At 39.3% G+C, this 19209-nt stretch overlaps 1 protein-coding gene across 1 annotated transcript; it reads left to right on the top strand.

The window, feature by feature from the left end:
- The first annotated feature begins 4552 nt into the window (after nt 1-4552).
- Tmem35a (transmembrane protein 35A) lies at nt 4553-19020 on the top strand. Its single transcript, XM_077107693.1, has 2 exons — nt 4553-4672; nt 18637-19020. Exons 1-2 carry the CDS (start codon nt 4553-4555, stop codon nt 19018-19020), a joined length of 504 nt encoding a protein of 167 aa, XP_076963808.1.
- The last annotated feature ends 189 nt before the right edge of the window (nt 19021-19209 follow it).

Genomic DNA, 19209 nt, shown 5'->3' with positions numbered 1-19209 from the left:
GGCACTTGTGTCACTTAGAATCCAGTGCCCAGTGTTGCCACAGCATAAGAAATAACTTTAAGCATCTACTCTCTAATTAACATTAATCACACTAAGGAGAATTCTCCCTATCTCTTGTTCCACGTACTTGAAACAAAAGGTAAATGCATCCAATGTCATGAAGGTTTGTGAGTTATGTTGCTAATGAAACCAAACATTACTGGGGAGTACAGGGAGAATTTGAGCAGCAGAAGTGCTTAGTAATAGAAAAGACAAATGAACTTGTCAAAGCATTCCTCTCTCAATAGCAATAGTTTCTTTCATAACCATTAGTAACCAGCATGGACTTTCTTGCTTCTCTTTATACTCCAATTCATGGTTCCTTGATATGTGATATGTGGGCCTCCATTCGTGCTCTTGCCCTAGGCCAGGCAAATATTAAAAGCTGGTTTGTAACAAGACATGGTGGCTGGCACATGTCTATAATCCCAGTGACAAAGGAGGCTTAGGCAGAAGGATCACAATTTCAAGGCCAGCCTGGGTCTCAAGATAAAAATTAAAAATAAAAAAGGCTTGGAATATAGCTCAATTGTAGAGCAACCCTAGGTTTAATCCCCATTACCTTAAAATATATATATCTATATATGTAAAGTTCATAATTTTGACCCATTCAACAACTTCTAGCAATTTATCCTAAGGAAATATTTAGGCATTTACACAAAGATTATAAGGATATATATATATACATGTTTATTTGTAGAAGCAAAAACCATAGAATCAATATCTAGCAATAGGAAAATAAATGAATTATAGTATTTTCAAATGATGCTAAAGTATTTATTATACAATCATTAAGAATGAGGGGCTGGGATTGTTGCTCAGTGGTAGAGTACTTGCCTAGCATGCATGAGGCACTGGGTTCGATCCCTGGCATCACATAAAAATAAAAAACAAAAATTAAAATAAAGGTATTGTGTCCATCTACAACTAAAAAAAATATTAAAAAAAAAAGAAAGATAGTGTTTGGATTGGGATTATAGCTCAGTGGTAGGGAGCTTCCCTAGCACAAGAAAGGCACTGGATTTAATCCTCAGCACCACATAAAAATAAAAAAATAATGAATAAATAAATAAAAGTATTGTAAAAAAAAGAATGTTTTGATTGGGCTGGTATTGTAGCTCAGTGTTTGTGCTTGCCTAGCATGTACAAGGCTCTATGTTCAATCCCCAGTACTGCAAAAATAAACAAAAAGAAGCAATGTGTTTTTGCAGTTATCTAATGACAAGGAAAAATTCTAACAAGTGAACAAAAGCAGGGGGCTGGGGATATGGCTCATTTGGTAGAGTGCTTGCCTTGTATGCACAAGGCCCTGGGTTCAATCCCCAGCACCATAGGGGGAAAAAAAGAAAAGAAAAAACCAGTCATAAAGAAAAGAAAAAAACCCCTGACTAATAGGGGCTGGGGTTGTGGCTCAGTGGTAGTGCACTTGACAAATATGTGTGAGGCACTGACTTGGATCCCCATCAACACATTAAAAAATATACATAAATAAAGTAAAGGTATTGTATCCACTACAACCAAATAAAAATAAGAATTTTAAAAATTGACTAATAGGATCAGATTTTGTAAAACTAATTTATGTACATTTTGTTCATAGGGAGGGAATTAAGAAAAAGATTGGGCTGGGAATGTGGCTCAGTGGTAGAGTGCTTGCCTAGCATGCATGAGATTCTGGGTTCAATCTCCAGAACCACCAAAAAAAAAAAAAAAGGTTAATGATAAAATTACCAATATAAATTTAAAATGTTCATGTCTTCACAGTGAGGATCACGAATTATTTTTCCTTTTATTATAGAACTTGTGCATTTTATAATGAATGTGTATTATTTCCATTATCATGTAATTTGAAAGAAAAATATTTTATATAATGATCAGTTGTTGAACTATGTGAATTGGTTTCCCGAAGTGGTCATTTTACTGCCATATTCAATGTAGGATATTTGGAGAACAAATTACAAAGACAAACATTTTATACTTTGGTGTATTCTTTCCAGTCTTTTAAAAAAATATATATATGAAAAAAAATTCCTCTCTTCTCTAATAAATCCTACTGTTGACTACACAACATTGAGCCCATTGAGAGCAGTGTCTATCCCTTATCTGTCCATGTATTCCTACAATGCCTAACTCACTTGTATACACTTTGTAGGTACTCAGTAGTTTATACGTTTCATAATCAGAAAAAAAGTCTGAAATTCTTCCATCACAAGATGGAACGGAAATCCCATCTGTTTCCCTCCCTTACACACAAAGATGCATTAGGTTCTCCTGCACAAAAAAATATTGTGCTGGGGGGATATATATTGTTTTTTTTTAATTTTTAAAATTTATTTTTTCTGGGGCTGGGGATGTGGCTCAAGCGGTAGCGCGCTCACCTGGCATGCGTGTGGCGCTGGGTTCAATCCTCAGCACCACATACAAATAAAAATGTTGTGTCCGCCGAAAACTAAAAAATAAATATTAAAATTTAAAAAATATTATTTTTTCTAATCAGTTATACATTGCAGCAGAATGCTCTTCGATTCATTGTGCACAAATAGAACACAATTTTTCACTTCTCTGGTTGTACGTGAAGTAGAGTCACACTATTCATGAAATCATACATGTACCTAGGATAATGATGTATGTCTCATTGCACCATCTTTCCTATTCCCATGCTCTCTCTCTTCCCCTCCTCCCCCATTTGCCCAATCAAAATAGGGGATATACAAAAATGGTTTCTACCTTTTAAATGCTTTTTTTTTTTTTTTTTGTACCAGGGATTGGATTCAGGGGCTCTTAATCATTGAGCCACATTCCCAGCCCTTTTTAAAATATATATATTTTATTTTGAGACAAGGTCTTGCTAAGTTGCTTAGGACCTTAGTAAGTTGCTGAGGCTGCGACTGGCTTTGAACTCACAATCCTGTGCCTCAGTCTCCTGGGCCACTGGGATTACAGGTGTGTGCCACCGTAGCTGGCTAAATGCTTTTAACCTAATGCATTTCAGAGTGAATCAGAAATACAGAAGAAGCAAGCAAAAAACTACATCTACTGGGGTATTATTATATTTTAGACAGTATGCTAGGCAATTTGCATGCATAGAATTCTTACAACAAATCTTTGACACACAATTTTCCATCCACATTTGACAAAATGTGGAAATGAAGTCTCAGATGAGTTAAGTAACATCCAGATTTACACAGTGGCAGATATGGGATTCAACTCCTGAACTTTCTGGGTCTGACAACACTGTGTGTGTGTGTGTGTATGTGTGTGTGTGTGTGTGTGTGTGTGTGAGAGAGAGAGAGAGAGAGAGAGAGAGAGAGATACTACAGTGCTAAGCAATATCAGGTAAATTGTAAATGCCATACTAATGGTGCAAAATATTATAGGAGAGGCCTCAGAGCAATGGGTAAGAGCCTGGACTCTAGAAATGACTGACTAGGTTTGAATCCTGGCTCCACACTTACTAGCTACATATTCTTGGGCAAGTTACCTAACTTCCCTGGTGCTCAATGCCTCTATCCATAAAACCGGGACTCATACATACCTAGCTCACAATGTTACTGTAAAGCTTAAATGAATCAATACAAGTAAAGGACAGTGCCTCACACGTACTGAACAGTCAATAAATACTGTTTTGTTTTGTAATAGAAAATTGGGGAAGAAATCATATCCATCTGAGTGGATCATGGAAGGCTTAATGGAGGAGGTGACACTTAAGAAAATGTGGAATGTGAATGAAGAATGATGAGGAAGGGGAGTGATCAAAGGGAGGAATGGTGGGAAGGGGCAAGTAGTATGGGACCATGAATAGAGAGATGTGGGGTGGCACATGGCAGTTGGGAGCTATTGAAAGGTAAATCTTCAAAGTGACAGGGGTCAAAATGTGGAGTGTTTTGAATATCCAATTAAAAACTGGAGTTAATCGTTGAGCAATGGGAATCATTAAAGGATTTTGAGGAAGAGATAAAGCCTTCATTTGGCTGCAGTCAAGCCTGACAACTTTGCACTTTTATTGTCCAGTGTTACCCACTTCAGACACCAGTGACTCTTTGAGGACTAACGTTTTGATTAAGGGAGAAGAAGAGAAAGACAGCGGTAGAAAAAGGGGGTGAATAACTAAAGGAGAATGATGGGAGGGGAAAGGAAAAGTGGCCTGGTAGGAAGTCTTCCTTAATTCTTCATTCCAGGGGATGTTCAGTGACAGAACTTGAGGTATAAAGCTACTTTCTCTCCATTAAAAACTTGAACTCCCCGCCTCAGTTTAGGGCTTCCTTTAATTTCCAGACTGTCTTTTTGGCCTCTGAGGTGCAAGCGTAGGGCATTAGGACCCAGCGATTGTTGTAGTGAGAGTGGTTGAATCTCGATCTCTCAATTTTTCTCTCGAGCTCCCTCCTCTCTCTTTGTCATTCTGGCTGCCTGCTGCCTCCGCAGCGTCCCTCTAGCTCTCCCTGTGCTAACTGCCTGCGCCTTAGACCGACGGGTGCGCAAAGCAGAAGGATTAGTTGGGACCTGCTTTGGTGACCTTATGGCATCCCCCAGAACCGTAACTATCGTGGCCCTCTCAGTGGCCCTCGGACTCTTCTTTGTTTTCATGGGGACTATCAAGTTGACCCCCAGGCTCAGCAAGGATGCCTACAGTGAGATGGTAAGTGAGGCAAACGGGCGATGAGGAGCGCACCCCCATGGGATTTCTGGTACCTCTCCCCTTCTTTCTCCGTCTCTAGTCCCATCCTCTTAACCTCTACCCTCACCCTGGATCTTCCTTCCTCCCCAACAACTTTGCAGCTCGGGAGGAGCAGTTGGACAAGAGCGATTTCATTCGTGGGCTATACTGGGAGCAACTGTTTTGGAACCACTGAATATCAGTTGGGGGAGGGGCTGACAAGCGAGTACCCCCCAACCCCAAGTAAACCAGAAGGCTGAGCCCGGTGTAACACCTGTCATTGGCAGGAGTCCTTCCCTCTTTCCAGCACACACCCAAAGTCCAGGGCACCAGTCTGCAAGTCTGATTCCTAACCTCCGAGCTAAGAGTTTAAGAAGCCAGAGAGTTTATTTATTTTAGGGAGGAACAAAGAAGGAAGAGGGGGAGAGCTGGGAAGAATGGGTTACTAAAAGGAGCAATTTGTAGGGGCTGGCTAGGTAGGTATTCTTCACCCCAGGCACAGAGCTGATAGTATTCCTCTAGCTCCCCTGCACGTATCTGGATCCTTAAGATAAAGCAGTCTTGGCCCAAATAAAGGTCATTGAGCTCCTGCTTCTGCCCTTCTCCTAAGAGAGAGCTAGATATTTTATTTTGTTTTTTAATGTAGGCTAATCTGCAAAGTCTGCCTTTTCTCTCCTGCAAAACAGTCCATAATCCCACCTTTCCTCCAATGGATGCCTGGGGCCAGGCCCTCTGCAGGTTTTCCCCTCTGCAGAGTTGGAAACACCGAAGGTGACTGGCCAAAACATCTCTGCAACCTGGGGGCTGGGCTGCTTTCCTCAGTTGGGTGTGATGAGGACTTGCTTTTATGTTGTGGAGTACTAGGAGGTAGCAAGAATGTTTCCAGCACTTTCGGTAGGTTGCCTCTCCCCCTGTCACTTTACCTCTTCGTTTCCCCGCCCCAGAAGCAGGGAACCTGCTTCTCCAAGCCTTTGCCAGACTGCCAGTAATGGGAGGGAGCACATTACTGGGCTCTCAAGGTCAAGAAGGAAATGAGCTTAGGGGAGGAACAGAAGGGAGACAGAAAAGAGGCAAGAGGGATTCCCTGTTAGGGCTGATGCTGAGAGAAATAGCTTCACACATTGAGATGAATTAATCACTCTCCTGGAGCCCAGTGCAGAGCTTTCCAGGGCCCCTCAACGTGAGCTGCAAATGGATGGACACTGGCAAATTATAGATGCTCAGAAAATGTTTGCAGGCAGTTCTGGTTTCTGTCTCAGGGTTTGAGCTAGAGCTTTCCATTTCTTCTTAACCACAGGATCAACCTGGGGTGGGGGAGGGTGGCTGGAACTCAGGGCTTAGGTCTAGCCCCAGTGGCAAATCCTAATATCCTTCTCCTTTCCCCCCTCCCCTCCTCCCAGCATGTTTGACCAGATGGAATTGAAATCAGGTCAAAATGAGTATCTAAGGCAGTCTGGTGGTGGGGGGGGGGGAGGTGAGGTAGCAGAAGCCACCAAAGGGTTTGAAAAGATTGGGGAAGATGGAGAGGGTGCAGGGGAAATGTCACTATATTTTTGTCTTGGTTATAGTAGTTTAATGTTATATTATAAATAAATGAATGTGTTCTTGCTTTACTCTTCATATGTACATATATTTATGTATTTGTGTGTGTGCACCATAGTATTTTAAGGCTTTCCCTGTCTTAGGGAAATTTTACCCTTCTTCAGTATAAATCCTGATCTCCATACCGTGCTCAGCTGCTTTAAAGGCCCCCAAATCTGTACCCTAAGTACAGTGTTAGGCTCTGCAGACAATCCAACTAAGATGGAGTCACCGGGAAGCTTCCTATCAGCTTGGCAGGAGCTCATGAGGAGGACCAGCCACACATGGGTTTACAGTAGGCTTGTTCCTAGGGAGTAGAGCTGTCTATTGCAACCTAATGAAAGAAAGAAGAAACAACCATGAAGATTTCATGTCATATGTGGGAACATATTTAAATAATTATAATCTAAAATAGTAGAGTGGAACCACTGTGTGTGTGTGTATGTGTGTGTGTGTGTGTGTGTGTGTGTATTCACATCTATGCTTCTGTGCTCATGAGCATCTGGAAGGAATGGAAAGACTACATCTAACTGGGAGGTAGATGTCACTGTGGTATGAAGCTTTGAAGAGGATTTTGAGACTGCCCTTTTTCAGGGTCCTTTCCTGTACTAAGCATCAGGATAGAGATGGCTTTCTGGGATAGACGCACTGCATAGTGCCTAGGCTTGGCCCAGCTTTATTTTTAAGCCCATAGGAAAAGGGGGAGATTTAATTCTAGTACAAAGAAGGCACTCAATGTGTGTTTGTGTATAGATATACATACACACATATACACATATATATGTGTATATGTATATGTGTATATATAGAAGTGTGTGTATGTGTATATATATATATATACACACACAAAAGTACAGTTTTTTGTATGTATATATATACACATATATGTGTATATATATATATATATATATATATATATACATACATATTTTTTGTACATGTATATATATGTATATATATACACATACACACATATAATGGATGATGAATAAGAGAGTCATTGTAGGGCTGGGGATATAGCTCAGTTGGTAGAGTGCTTGCCTCACATGCACAAAGCCCTGGGTTCAATCACTAGCACTACACACACACACACACACCAAAAAAAAAAGACCTTAATTGGTCACCCCCCCTCGGATTTCTTTGGTTTTTCTCTTGATCATGCAGTTCAGAAGCTATTTATTGTTTTTTAGAAGAGGTCAATAGTCCCCAAGAACCCCAAACCTAGATCAGATTGGATGATTATCTGGAATTTTCTGTTTTCCATTTATGAGTGATTCCTCTGCATTGATGGGGTTAGTCATGTATTGACTGCAGTGGCATTTCTCATAAGATCTTAAAATGCTGTTGTAGCTATTATTGCTTTTAAGATGATTTGTTTTTTAAAACAGCTCTATGAGATAGATTCATTTTATTAGCTATTCTTTACTGATGGATAAACTGAAGCACAGCAAGTTTAATGACTTATCCAAGGTCATAGGGTAAGCTGTTGTTGGAGCAGAGATTAGAAACCAAGTTTACGAGCCAATACTCCCAGTGGAGGGGTCATTGGTGTTTAAAATTATTGGATTTTTTTTTTGGATGCCAGAACCTACAACTGATTCTTGAAAAGAACTGGTATATTCTGCCTCCCTTTTTTTTTGTACCAGTTCAACTCCTCAATCTATATTTTTGGATTTTGTTTTATTTTTACTTTAGAACCAATTTTTCAAATTTAGATGTTTTGTTTTTACTCTGCCAATTTTTTTCTTGTTCTAAAACCATTAGTGTTATGCTTAGGTGTTATTTCCTCCATGGAGAATCACTGCTAAAAACGGAATAGATAAATGATTATGACCTTTTTCCCCCTGTCTTGACTGGAGAGGCCAGAAAAGATTAGAGGAAAAAGTACAGTTTTTTTTTTTTTTTTGTGTGTGTGTGTGTGTATGTGTGTGTGTGGTTGTTGTTGTTTTAAGTACTGTTGTTTTAAGTACACCTAAGGCCTTACACATGATAGGCAAATACTCTACCACTAAGCTACATTCCCAGCCCAAGAATGCAGGCTTTGTATTCATACAGGCTTGGGTTTGTGTCCTGGCATTTTGGTGTTTAAGTTTCCTTATTTATAAAATGGGTATAATAATAAATATCTCAGAAGGTTGTAAATATGAACAGAGATTGCTTATGAAAGTATTTTATACAGGGGCTGAGGCTGTGGCTCAAAGGTAGAGTGCTTGCCTAGTATGTGTGAGGCACTGGGTTCGATTCTCAGCACCATATATAAGGAAATTAATAAAATAAAGGTCTATACATCTAAAAATATTTTTAAAAAGAAAGTATCATATACAGTGTTTGCTGTAGTAGATGTTCAAGAAATGCTGAGAGGGGCTAGTGATGTAACTCAGTGGTAGGGCCCTTGCCCAGCATGCATGAGGCCCTGGGTTTGACTCTCAGGAAAGAAAGAGAGAGAGAGAGAGAGAGAGAGAGAGAGAGAGAGAGAGAGAGAGAAATGCTCTGCATGAGGTGATGATGATAATTTATTCTATTTTATGCAGTGGATTTCTAACTAATTGAATGGTCTGTTTAAGGGACTGAAATCAAGCATTTAGAAGAAAAAGATGCTATTTTTGTGTGCCCTGGTAAACAAAATTATATGACCAGCTAGTACTAAAAAATCTACTTGCTGCTGGGTAATGCACAGTGGATCCCATGTGGAACTTGCAGATGCATCTCTGAATAGCCCATTTGGCATGTGTTGTCTCATACCTCCTCCAGAATAAGCAAGTATTATAGAGTACTCTAAATCCTACGTGAATCCAACATGATTTGCTACTCCTTTAACTAAATGCCTTCATTAGTTTACTTGAATTGGAAGACAGTACTTACAGGTGCTGCTAGGCAGTTTCCTGTGCAGTGATTAACACATGAATGGTTAATTTGAATTAAGTTTGATATTCAGCTTTTTGTAGCAGTGATTTTATCCTGTCAGCACAGGGAGCCAAATGTGGAATGGTAAGAAAACACCAAAATTCTGTCAAAATGAAACCAAAAAAATTTGGCCCTGAGGATAATGGGACACATCTTAGATTTTTTGAATCTCCTCATAGTAGAGGTTTGTTGATTTAGTTATTTAGTTATCTGTCCTCCTATTTGTGAACCCTGGGGATGCACACCCAAAATGTTCAGGCAGCTTATTTAATGTTCATATTTAATGAACATTAATCATATTTAATGTTTAATATAATAAGGTAGTCATTCACTGGTGCTTAATCTGCTCTCTGATTAATAATAAGGTAGTCATTCACTGATGCTTAGTCTGCTCTCTGTACCAAATGTTTATTTCCTTAGAGAGGAAACTGAGACCCTGAGATAGGAAGTGATTGTACTTAGTTATCACAGCTAGCCATCACAAGTTAATCTACACAATGGAGTTTATGTCAGAGAGCTTGTAGATGCGTAGCCTGGCCAACAGTTTAGTTTGTTTCACAGCGACTTTTGACAGTAGAAGCCAGACTTTTCTTTTTTTAATATATATGTGTGTGTGTGTGTGTGTGTGTGTGTGTGTGTGTGTGTATTTGTAGGTGAACACAATATCTTTACTTCATTTTTATGTGGTGCTGAGGATCGAATCCAGAGCCTCACATGTGCTAGGCAAGCACTCTACCACTGAGCCACAACCCCAGCCCGAAACCAGACTTTTCTATCCTAAGATGTAATGTAGAAAGGATCCCCTATGGTTAGTAGGACCAAGCTTTTCAGCTTCCTCTTAAGGTGGCCACTAAATGACAATAGAAAGTAGAATTGCTCAAAAAGTGTTTATCATTCATATGGATATTTGGGATATTTGGCAATGGAACAGGTGATGAGCTTTTTATTACATTTAAACAACAATATATGTCACAGGTGGGTTTTTTTTTTAACAGAAATTCAGGAAAATCATACATGAGTCAGTAAATTTCGCAGCACTTATGTCGGCTTCATGGTCCAAGATAGCAACCAGGCTGAGATTTTTAGACAAAATATATTTTTGTGAGTGCCCTCTTCTGCTCTCATGCTGTTTTTCCCCTGTAAATTTTACTGAAGTATAACATTTGTATGAAGACATGAGCAAGGAATTTTCAGGATACTCCCATGTAACCAGACATCAATGACAAGAAATAGTACTGAGCCTGGCGCCATGGCACATGCCTATAATCCCAGAAATTCAGGAGGTTGAGTCAAGAGGATCACAAATTGTAGGCCAGTCTCAGTAACTTAGCCAGACCCTCAGCAACTTAGTAAGAACCTGTCTCAAAAATAAAAAGGAATGGGGATGTACTTCAATGGTAAAAATCCCTGGGTTCAATCCCCAGTACCATTTAAAAAAAAGAGAGCAAGCAGTGAGTAGCACCCTCGCTACGCCCCCTCACAGACGATTCCAGTTACTTCTCTCCCAAGGGTAATTACTATCCTGACTTCTAATGACATAAGTTAGTTTTACCTATTTTTGAACTTTATGTAAGTATATTATACAGTATATTTACCCAACTATTTTTTTCTTTCACCTAATTGGCATAAGTGACCTAAAGTGGATCAAATCACTTGCCCTTTTCCCCCATTTTGTCGTGTTAGCTGGCTTAGGTCTGTTATTAATTATAATCAAAGATGAATGTTATTTGACATTTTTCAGCTTTTCAAGGTTTAATGTCATTAATTTGAGACCATGGCCCCTGGGGTGAGGAATAAATGACAAAAAGGAAAAAGGGGTATGACTAAGGAAAGGCTCCCTATACTTTTGGCTCATGTCTGAATCATATGTCCTTGTACCACAAGAATGGACCTGCTTGATTCATCACTATTATTATTGAAATTACCATGACTTGCAAATATATGGATTTCTAGTTGGGTGGTTCATTAATGATAAAATGTGTACATGTGATTCTTTAACTAAATTCCCCAAATGCTCATTTCAATTAAAAAAGGGAAACTGAGGTAATAAAATACATGGTATTTTTTTCCCAAACAATTAGGGGTAAAACCAAAATTGGAATTTAGATCATTTTTAAGAATACTGGTGAGCTGGGCATAATGGCACAGGCCTGTAATCCCAGCGACTCAGGAGACTGAGGCAGGAAGATTGCAAGTTCAAAACCAACTTTGGCAATTTAGCAAGACTATAAAAAATAAAAAGGGCTTGGCATGTAGCTCAGTAGTAAAGTACCCCTGGGTTCAATCCCTGGTACACCCCGCCTCCTGCCCCCTGGGGGGAAAAAAAAAAACTGGTCCAAGGATATTGCTGGATGATTGCCTTTGACTGGGGGATTAGAAACATTGACTAAACCCTTCTCTTTCCTGATTCTTTCCCTTATAGGGAAACTATGGTTTCAGGGTCTGCCTCAATTCAGTGGAAAGAAACAGACCTAATAAAGTGAATTGCAAGACCCTTTTGGGAAAACGAATGGGTCAACTCTCTTTATTCTTACTATCAATACAATTAAAGTCTTTAAAGACCTAGTTACCATAGACTCAAGACTGTGACCCTTCTATTGTTAGAAATGAGGTGGCCTGGACCAAGCATAATAATGGGGCTTGGAATAGTAGGATTCTTTTGATGTCTCTATGTTATTCCACAAGAGAAAGAATAAAGAGCTTCCTACAATGTCAAGAGCCATCCAAGAGTCAAACACAGTGTTACTTGTAATCCCACTGGCTGGCTCTAGAGTCTGAGGCAGGAGGATGACAAGTTCAAAGCCAGCCTCAGCAATCAGCAAGGCCCTAAGCAACTCGCAAAGACCCTGTCGCAAAATAAAAAAAATAAATAAATAAAAAAGGGCTGGAGATGTAGCTCAATGGTTAAACACCCATGGGTTCAATCCCTGGTACCAAAAAGAAAAAAAAAGCCATTCAAACTCAGTTCCATCTCTAACAAACTACACATTACCTCTTTGGAGTTCTAGAAAATAGATCTTATCTATACCTACTCAGCTTTAAACTAAAGACTTGATAAATGACTTATTTACATACAGTTTTCGCTTTAGAAAAAGAGGAAAGAAAGAGGCAACAGCTGCATAAAAATATCCACATGGGCTGGGGTTGTAGCTCAGTGGTAGAGCACTCACCTCACACATGTGGGACCCTGGGTTCGATCCTCAGCACCACATAAAAATAAATAAGTGAAATAAAGATATTGTGTCCAACTACAACTAAAAAATAATAAATATTAAAAAAAAATAATATCCACAGCTGCAGTTTAACAGGTTAGCTAAACGGCTGGTTGGGGTGGTGCACGCCTATAATCCTAGAAATTCGGGGGGCTGAGGCAGGAGGATTGCAAGTTTAAATCCAGGATCAGTAACTTAGCGAGGCCCTAAGCAACTTAGTAAGACCCTGTCACAAAATAAAATATAAAAAAAGGGCTGGGGATGTGGCTCAGTGGTTAAGTGCCCCTGGGATCAATCCAAAGTACCCCCCCAAAAAAGAAAAATAGCTAAAAAAAAAAAAAAAAGAAAAAAAAAGGTGGGGAGGCTGGGGTTGTGGCTCAGTGGTAGAGTGCTCACCTACCATGCATGAGACACTGGGTTCGATTCTCAGCACCACATAAAAATAAAATGAAGATATTGTGACCACCTAAAACTAAAAATAAATATTTTAAAAAAGGAATATAGAGTTACACCAAATTGAGACAAAAAAGATCTTGAGAGAAAAAAGATCTTGGAATTCATGGGCACTTGATTTTAACATCTGAAATTTGGACCCAGGCTATAGATTGCACTACATTATAGATAAGAATCTATTTTTTGGTACCTGGGATTGAACCCAGGAACACTTCTTAAACCACTGAGCCACATCCCCAGCCCTTTTTATTTTTTTTATTTTGACCCAGGGTCTTGCTAAGTTGCTTAGAACCTCACTAAGTAGCTGAGGCTGGCCTCGAACTTGTGATCCTCCTGCCTCAGCCTCCTGAGCTTCAGGGATTATAGGCATAGGCCATAAGGCTTGGCAAGGATCTATTCTTAAATAAGTGGTTAACACTAGCCAGAAAGGGAGAGTTCCCAGAAGCCATTCAGCCAGCATTTGGAAGTCTTAGCTCAGAACTAACTGGAAAAACCCATCTTGCTTCCTGTATTCATCAATAAGAAGCTTATACTTAGGATTTAGAAGTTGCCTCTTGAGAAACTTTATGTTGCTAATTAGAAATGGCCCTTACTTAAAAGTGTTAAGGGGCTGGGGTTGTGGCTCAGCGGTACAGCACTCGCCTAGCATGTGTGAGGCACTGGGTTCCATCCTCAGCACCCCATACAAATAAATAAAATAAAGGTATTATGTCCACCTATAACTAAAATACATATTTAAAAAATGTTAAAGATACCCTAGGTACATGAATGACTGCACATGTGGTGCGACTCTACATCATGTACAACCAGAGAAATGAAAAGTTGTGCTCCATTTGTGTACAATGGATCCAAATGCATTCTGCTATCATGTATAACTAATTAGAACAAGTAAAAAAACACATCAAAAAAAGTGTTGGGCTGTGGTTGTGGCTCAGCCGTATGTAGAGCGCTTGCCTAGCACGTGCGAGGCCCTGGGTTCAATCCTCAGTACCACATAAAATAAATTAAAAAAAAAATAAAGGTATTGTGTCCAACTACAACTAAAAAATAAATATAAAAAAATTAAAAAGTGTTAAGGAGCTGGGGATATAGCTCAATTGGTAGAGTGCTTGCCTTGCATGCTCAAGGCCCTGGGTTTGATCCTCAGCACCACACACACACAAACACACACACACACACTCACACAAAGTGTTGAGAAGGTCTGTTTGGTCTATATTTCTTTTCCCAATGTCTCCTTGCTACCATCAGCTGCTGCCTGCAGAGGAGGAGGTCATAGGCAGGTGGTGTATTTAGGCTAACAGAGGAAAGGGGTAAGCCTCTAACCATCACCTCTGACCCTCGGCTCAGTTCTGCTCCACCTGGGCTTGGCTGTACTCAGCCTAGATTTTACCTACTGGTCAATCTCTTTCCTCTTTTCTCTCTGAAAAATCCCTGATTTAATCTAATAAAGAAAAGAGAGAGCTGGATATATATTGGTGCACGCCTGTAATCCCAGCAACTCAGGAGGCTAAGGTAAGAGAATCGCAAATTAAAAACCAGACTCAGCAAATTAGTGAGGCCCTAAGCAACTTAGCAAGACCATGTCTCAAAATATAAAATGGGCTGGGGCTCAGTGGTTAAACACCCTTGGGGTCAATCCCTAGTACAAAAAAAAAAAAAAAAAAAAATAGAGAGAGAGAAAGAGAGGGGAAGAACAACTAACATTTTGTATTTCTTTGTATGCTCAGGATCAGGTAGGGATCAAGATGAGTTTAAATTTTAAATAGGGATGGTCTCTGATAGGAGATTAGGAATAGTTAAATGAGGCAAGGTCAGGTAATTTAAGAGTCAGAGCCTACCTTTATTTATTTTTTAAAAAATATTTATTTATTTATTTATTTCTATTTATATATGACAGTGGAATGCATTACAATTCTTATTACACATTTAGAGCACAATTTTTCATACCTCTGTTTGTATACAAAGTATATTCACACCCATTTGTATCTTCATACCTGTACTTTGGATAATAATGATCATCACATTCCACCATCATTAATAACCCCATGCCCCCTCCCTTCCCCTTCAACCCCTCGGCCCTATCTAGAGTTCATCTATTCCTCCCATGCTACCGCTCCCTATCCCACTATGAATCAGCCTCCTTATATCAAAGAAAATATTTGGCATTTGTTTTTTTCTGGGATTGGCTAACTTCACTTAGCATTATCTTCTCTAACTCCATCCATTAACCTGCAAATGCCATGATTTTATTCTTTTTTATTGCTGAGTAATATTCCATTATGTATATATACCACATTTTTATCTATTTAAAATTTTTATATCTTATTCATTACAGATATTATTTATCTTGATTAATGAGTGTTTTTGGTACCCCCTTAAATTTTTCACCAAAGCAAGTAGACTTACTTTCTTTGCCTTTGTCCCCAACCTGGTCAGGAAAATGAGACATAGAGGTCAAATAAGTTACTCATGAACATCCCACTAGAAAGTGGCAGAGTTGAGCCAAGAGCAATGGCACATGCCTGTAATCCCAGCAAAAAGGCTGAGGCAGGAGGACCACAAGTTCAAGGTCAGGCTCAGCAACTTAGCAAGGCCCTAAGCAACTTAATGAGACACTGTGTCAAAATAAAAAAATAAAAACAAGCTGGGGATGTGGCTTAGTGGTTAAGTAGCCCTAGGTTCAATTCCCAGGAGCAAAAGAAAAAGAAAATAAAGTGGCACACCCAATTAGAATAAGTTACACTCCATGTTGTATAATATGTCAAAATACACTCTGCTGTCATGTATATCTAAAAAGAACAAATAAAAAAGAAAGTGGTGCAATTGAAATTGGAAGTCAAGTTTACTTGGGTCTATTCTCATGCTTTTTTTCCCCCCCACTAAGCCATCAATCTTTTTTTTGTGTGTGTGTGCTGGGGATTGAACCCAGAGGCACTAAACCACTGAGCCACATCCCCATCCTTTTAAAAATATTTTATTATTTTATTTAGAGACTGAGTTGCTTAGGATCTCACTAAATTACTAAGCCTGGCCTTCAACTTCCGATCTTCCTGTCTTAGCCTCCCAAGCTGCTGAGATTATAGGAATGCACTACCATGCCCAGCCAGATTTAATTTTTAAAAACACTTTTTATTTGCAGTTGGTTGAATCCATAGAGGTGGAACCTGTAGGGAAGGGCTGATTGTAATTGTATGACATCTGGTGCTACTGAGCCACATCCCCAGCCCTATTTTGTATTTTATTTAGAATCAGGGTCTCACTGAGTTGCTTAGTGCCTCACTATTGCTGAGGCTGGCTTTGAACTTGCCATCCTACTGTCTCAGCCTCCCGAGCCGCTGGGATTACAGGCGTGTGCCACCCCGCCCAGCCAGACACCATTCTTCATGACCCAATTCATATCTATTTCTTCTGTTTTACATCTCACCTCTCTTCCTTTCCTCCCCCCAATCTATGTTAAACTCAGGAAGTGTTTGCAACAAACGAGTCTATTTTGTGCTTTAGGGGCCTTTTCTCATCCAGCTTTCTCTGTCTGCAAAACCCTTCCTGTATTGATCTTGCAAATGCCTACTCTTCTTTGAAGATTTAACTCTCAATTTTCTGTCATCATCTAGGGAGATTTGACCACTCTCTGATGTGCTTCCTCTGTACCCAATACATAATTTTATTCAGCACTCACAACATTTTATTCCATTTATGCTTTTACATATCTACTTTTTCCCTTGTAAACTTTAAGCTTCAGGATGGCAGTGCCCTTTGAATGATTGATGTCTGTATCCAGAATACTTAATACAGTGCCTAGCACAGGGAGACAATAAATACTGGGTCAGTGAATAGATTTTTTTAATGAAAAATAAAGCAGTGGACCAAACTAGTAAGACACTTGATAAAAATGTCATCAATATACTCCCAAATGAGGATTATGCCAATCTGAATAGTGAAAACTATGAATGACCTATTACCCTAAAATCAATATAATTCTATTATTTTGTAATATATCTAGTGACTCCTTCTTCTGTCCTATAATGTTTCCTTTTGGGTTGCCATTGGACCTTGTACAGATATCTATTATATACAATTAAACATGCTGCTATAATAATGTCATTTACATATCCACCCCCCACTAGACTGAGAGCTTCCTGATCCTGCCTTAGTTCTCTCTGTATCTTCAATGCACAGACCAAAGTAGGTGTTCAATAAGTATTTGAATTAAGCTAACAAAAGTATTATCTTGTAAATGTCTAAAGTTTATTTCAATGAACAGTGGAATGATTTTTGTCTTATTATATTAAGATATATAAGGAGCTAATATTTACATACATTTTTATTTCTCTATTTGCACAGCAATTTTTATAGATTCCACAAATGTAAAATCCAGTTCAGTTCTTTTTGGAAGTATCATAAATGCCAAATTAGGGAAGTACAACTTTTTTATATATTTTTTTATTTTACTTATTTCTTTTTATGTGGTGCTGAGGATCAAACCCAGGGCCTTGCAAAATGCTAAGCAAAAGCGCTACCACTGAGCCACAAACCCAGCCCTAGGGAAGTACAACTTAAAAAAGCTTTATCATACCATGCCTTGCCTTGTTTTATTTTTTTTTATTTTTTGGTATTCATTCATGTGCATCTAGGTTGGTATAAGGCAGACCCTAGAAAATGTGGATGTGGCTAACACATACCAGTTTTTATAGGCCCAGTGAATTTTCTTTTAAATCCTTAATGCTTATAATTTCTTTTTTTATTTATTTTTATTTTTTATTATTTTTTTAAGAGAGAGCGAGAGAGAGAGAGTGGTAGAGAGAGAGAGAATTTTTAATATTTATTTTTTAGTTTTTGGTGGACACAACATCTTTGTTTGTATGTGGTGCTGAGGATCGAACCGGGCCGCATGCATGCCAGGCGCGAGCGCACTACGGCTTGAGCCACATCCCCAGCCCAAATTTCTTTTTTTAAATATAAATGAGCTCCCCTTTAAAACATTAAGTTTATTTAAATTTATTTATATGCAGTGTTGAGAATTGAACTCAGTGCCTTACACATACTAGGCAAGTGCTCTACCACTGAGCCACAACCCCAACCCACTTATGATTTCTTTTTAGCAGCGTTAGGAATTGAATCCAGTACCTTGTACTGGCAAGCACTCTACCACTAAGCTACATCCTCAACCCAATAGTTATAATTTATAATTGACAACTTTTTAAAATTATGAAGCCAAATTCTTTGCTTTATGACATTTGGTGCATGTCTTAGTCCATTCAAACTACCATAACAAAATACCATAAACAACAGAAACTTATTTCTCATGGTTCTAGAGTCAGGGAAGTCCAAGGTCAAGGTGCCAGTAGATTTGGTGTCTGTTGAGAACATTCATTTTGGTGACTTCTAGCTGTGTCCTTACATGGTATAAGGGGCAAGACAGCACTCTCTGGGACCTCTTTTATAAAGGCATTATCCCATTTATAAGGACTCCACCCCACAGCCTTATTAAATCCCAAAGGCTCTATGTACTAATACCATGATCTTGTGGTTTAGGATTTCAACATGAATTTGGGGAGGACAAAAATATTCACACCATAGTAGTACTATTACTAAGTTTTAAATCACAGGGAACATAACAGATTGCTTGCTTTTTTCTTAATTATAAGGCTTTTATTTAGGGGACAAAATGAAAAATGGGATTCCCTTGGCTGGTGTGTAAGTGCCATGATAGGGAAGGAGGCCCCTGTTTCTGTTTTTCTTCATCTGAATGTTAGTCATGGTTAACACAGTGTTTTTCTTATGACATCCCCACTCTAGAAACGTGCTTACAAGAGCTATGTTCGAGCTCTCCCTCTGCTGAAGAAAATGGGCATCAATTCCATTCTCCTCCGAAAAAGCATCGGTGCCCTTGAAGTAGCCTGCGGCATTGTCATGACCCTTGTGCCTGGGCGTCCCAAAGATGTGGCCAACTTCTTCCTACTCTTGTTGGTGTTGGCTGTGCTCTTCTTTCACCAGCTGGTTGGTGATCCTCTCAAACGCTATGCCCATGCTTTGGTGTTTGGAATTCTGCTCACTTGCCGCCTGCTGATTGCCCGCAAGCCTGAAGATCGGTCTTCTGAGAAGAAGCCCTTGCCTGAGAATGCTGAGGAGCAACCCTCCTTATATGAAAAGGCCCCTCAGGGCAAAGTGAAGGTGTCATAGGAAAGTGGAAGTGCAAAAAGTGGACCTTCCAGGCAGTTGCCTCCATGACACCCAGGAAGATGTCAGTGTGTATTTTTCATTTGATTTATTTATCTTGGGGAAAATGGAAAATATAATCTGCAAGTTAATTGGCTTGTGTACATTGTACTCTAAAATGATCTCCCCACATTGACATTTGTGCACCACCTG

The sequence above is a fragment of the Callospermophilus lateralis genome, chromosome X, assembly GCF_048772815.1.
Source record: "Callospermophilus lateralis isolate mCalLat2 chromosome X, mCalLat2.hap1, whole genome shotgun sequence".
Taxonomy (NCBI): Eukaryota; Metazoa; Chordata; class Mammalia; order Rodentia; family Sciuridae; genus Callospermophilus; species Callospermophilus lateralis.
The sequence above is the reverse complement of the archived record's forward strand: the minus strand, read 5'-3'. Positions and strand labels throughout refer to the sequence as shown.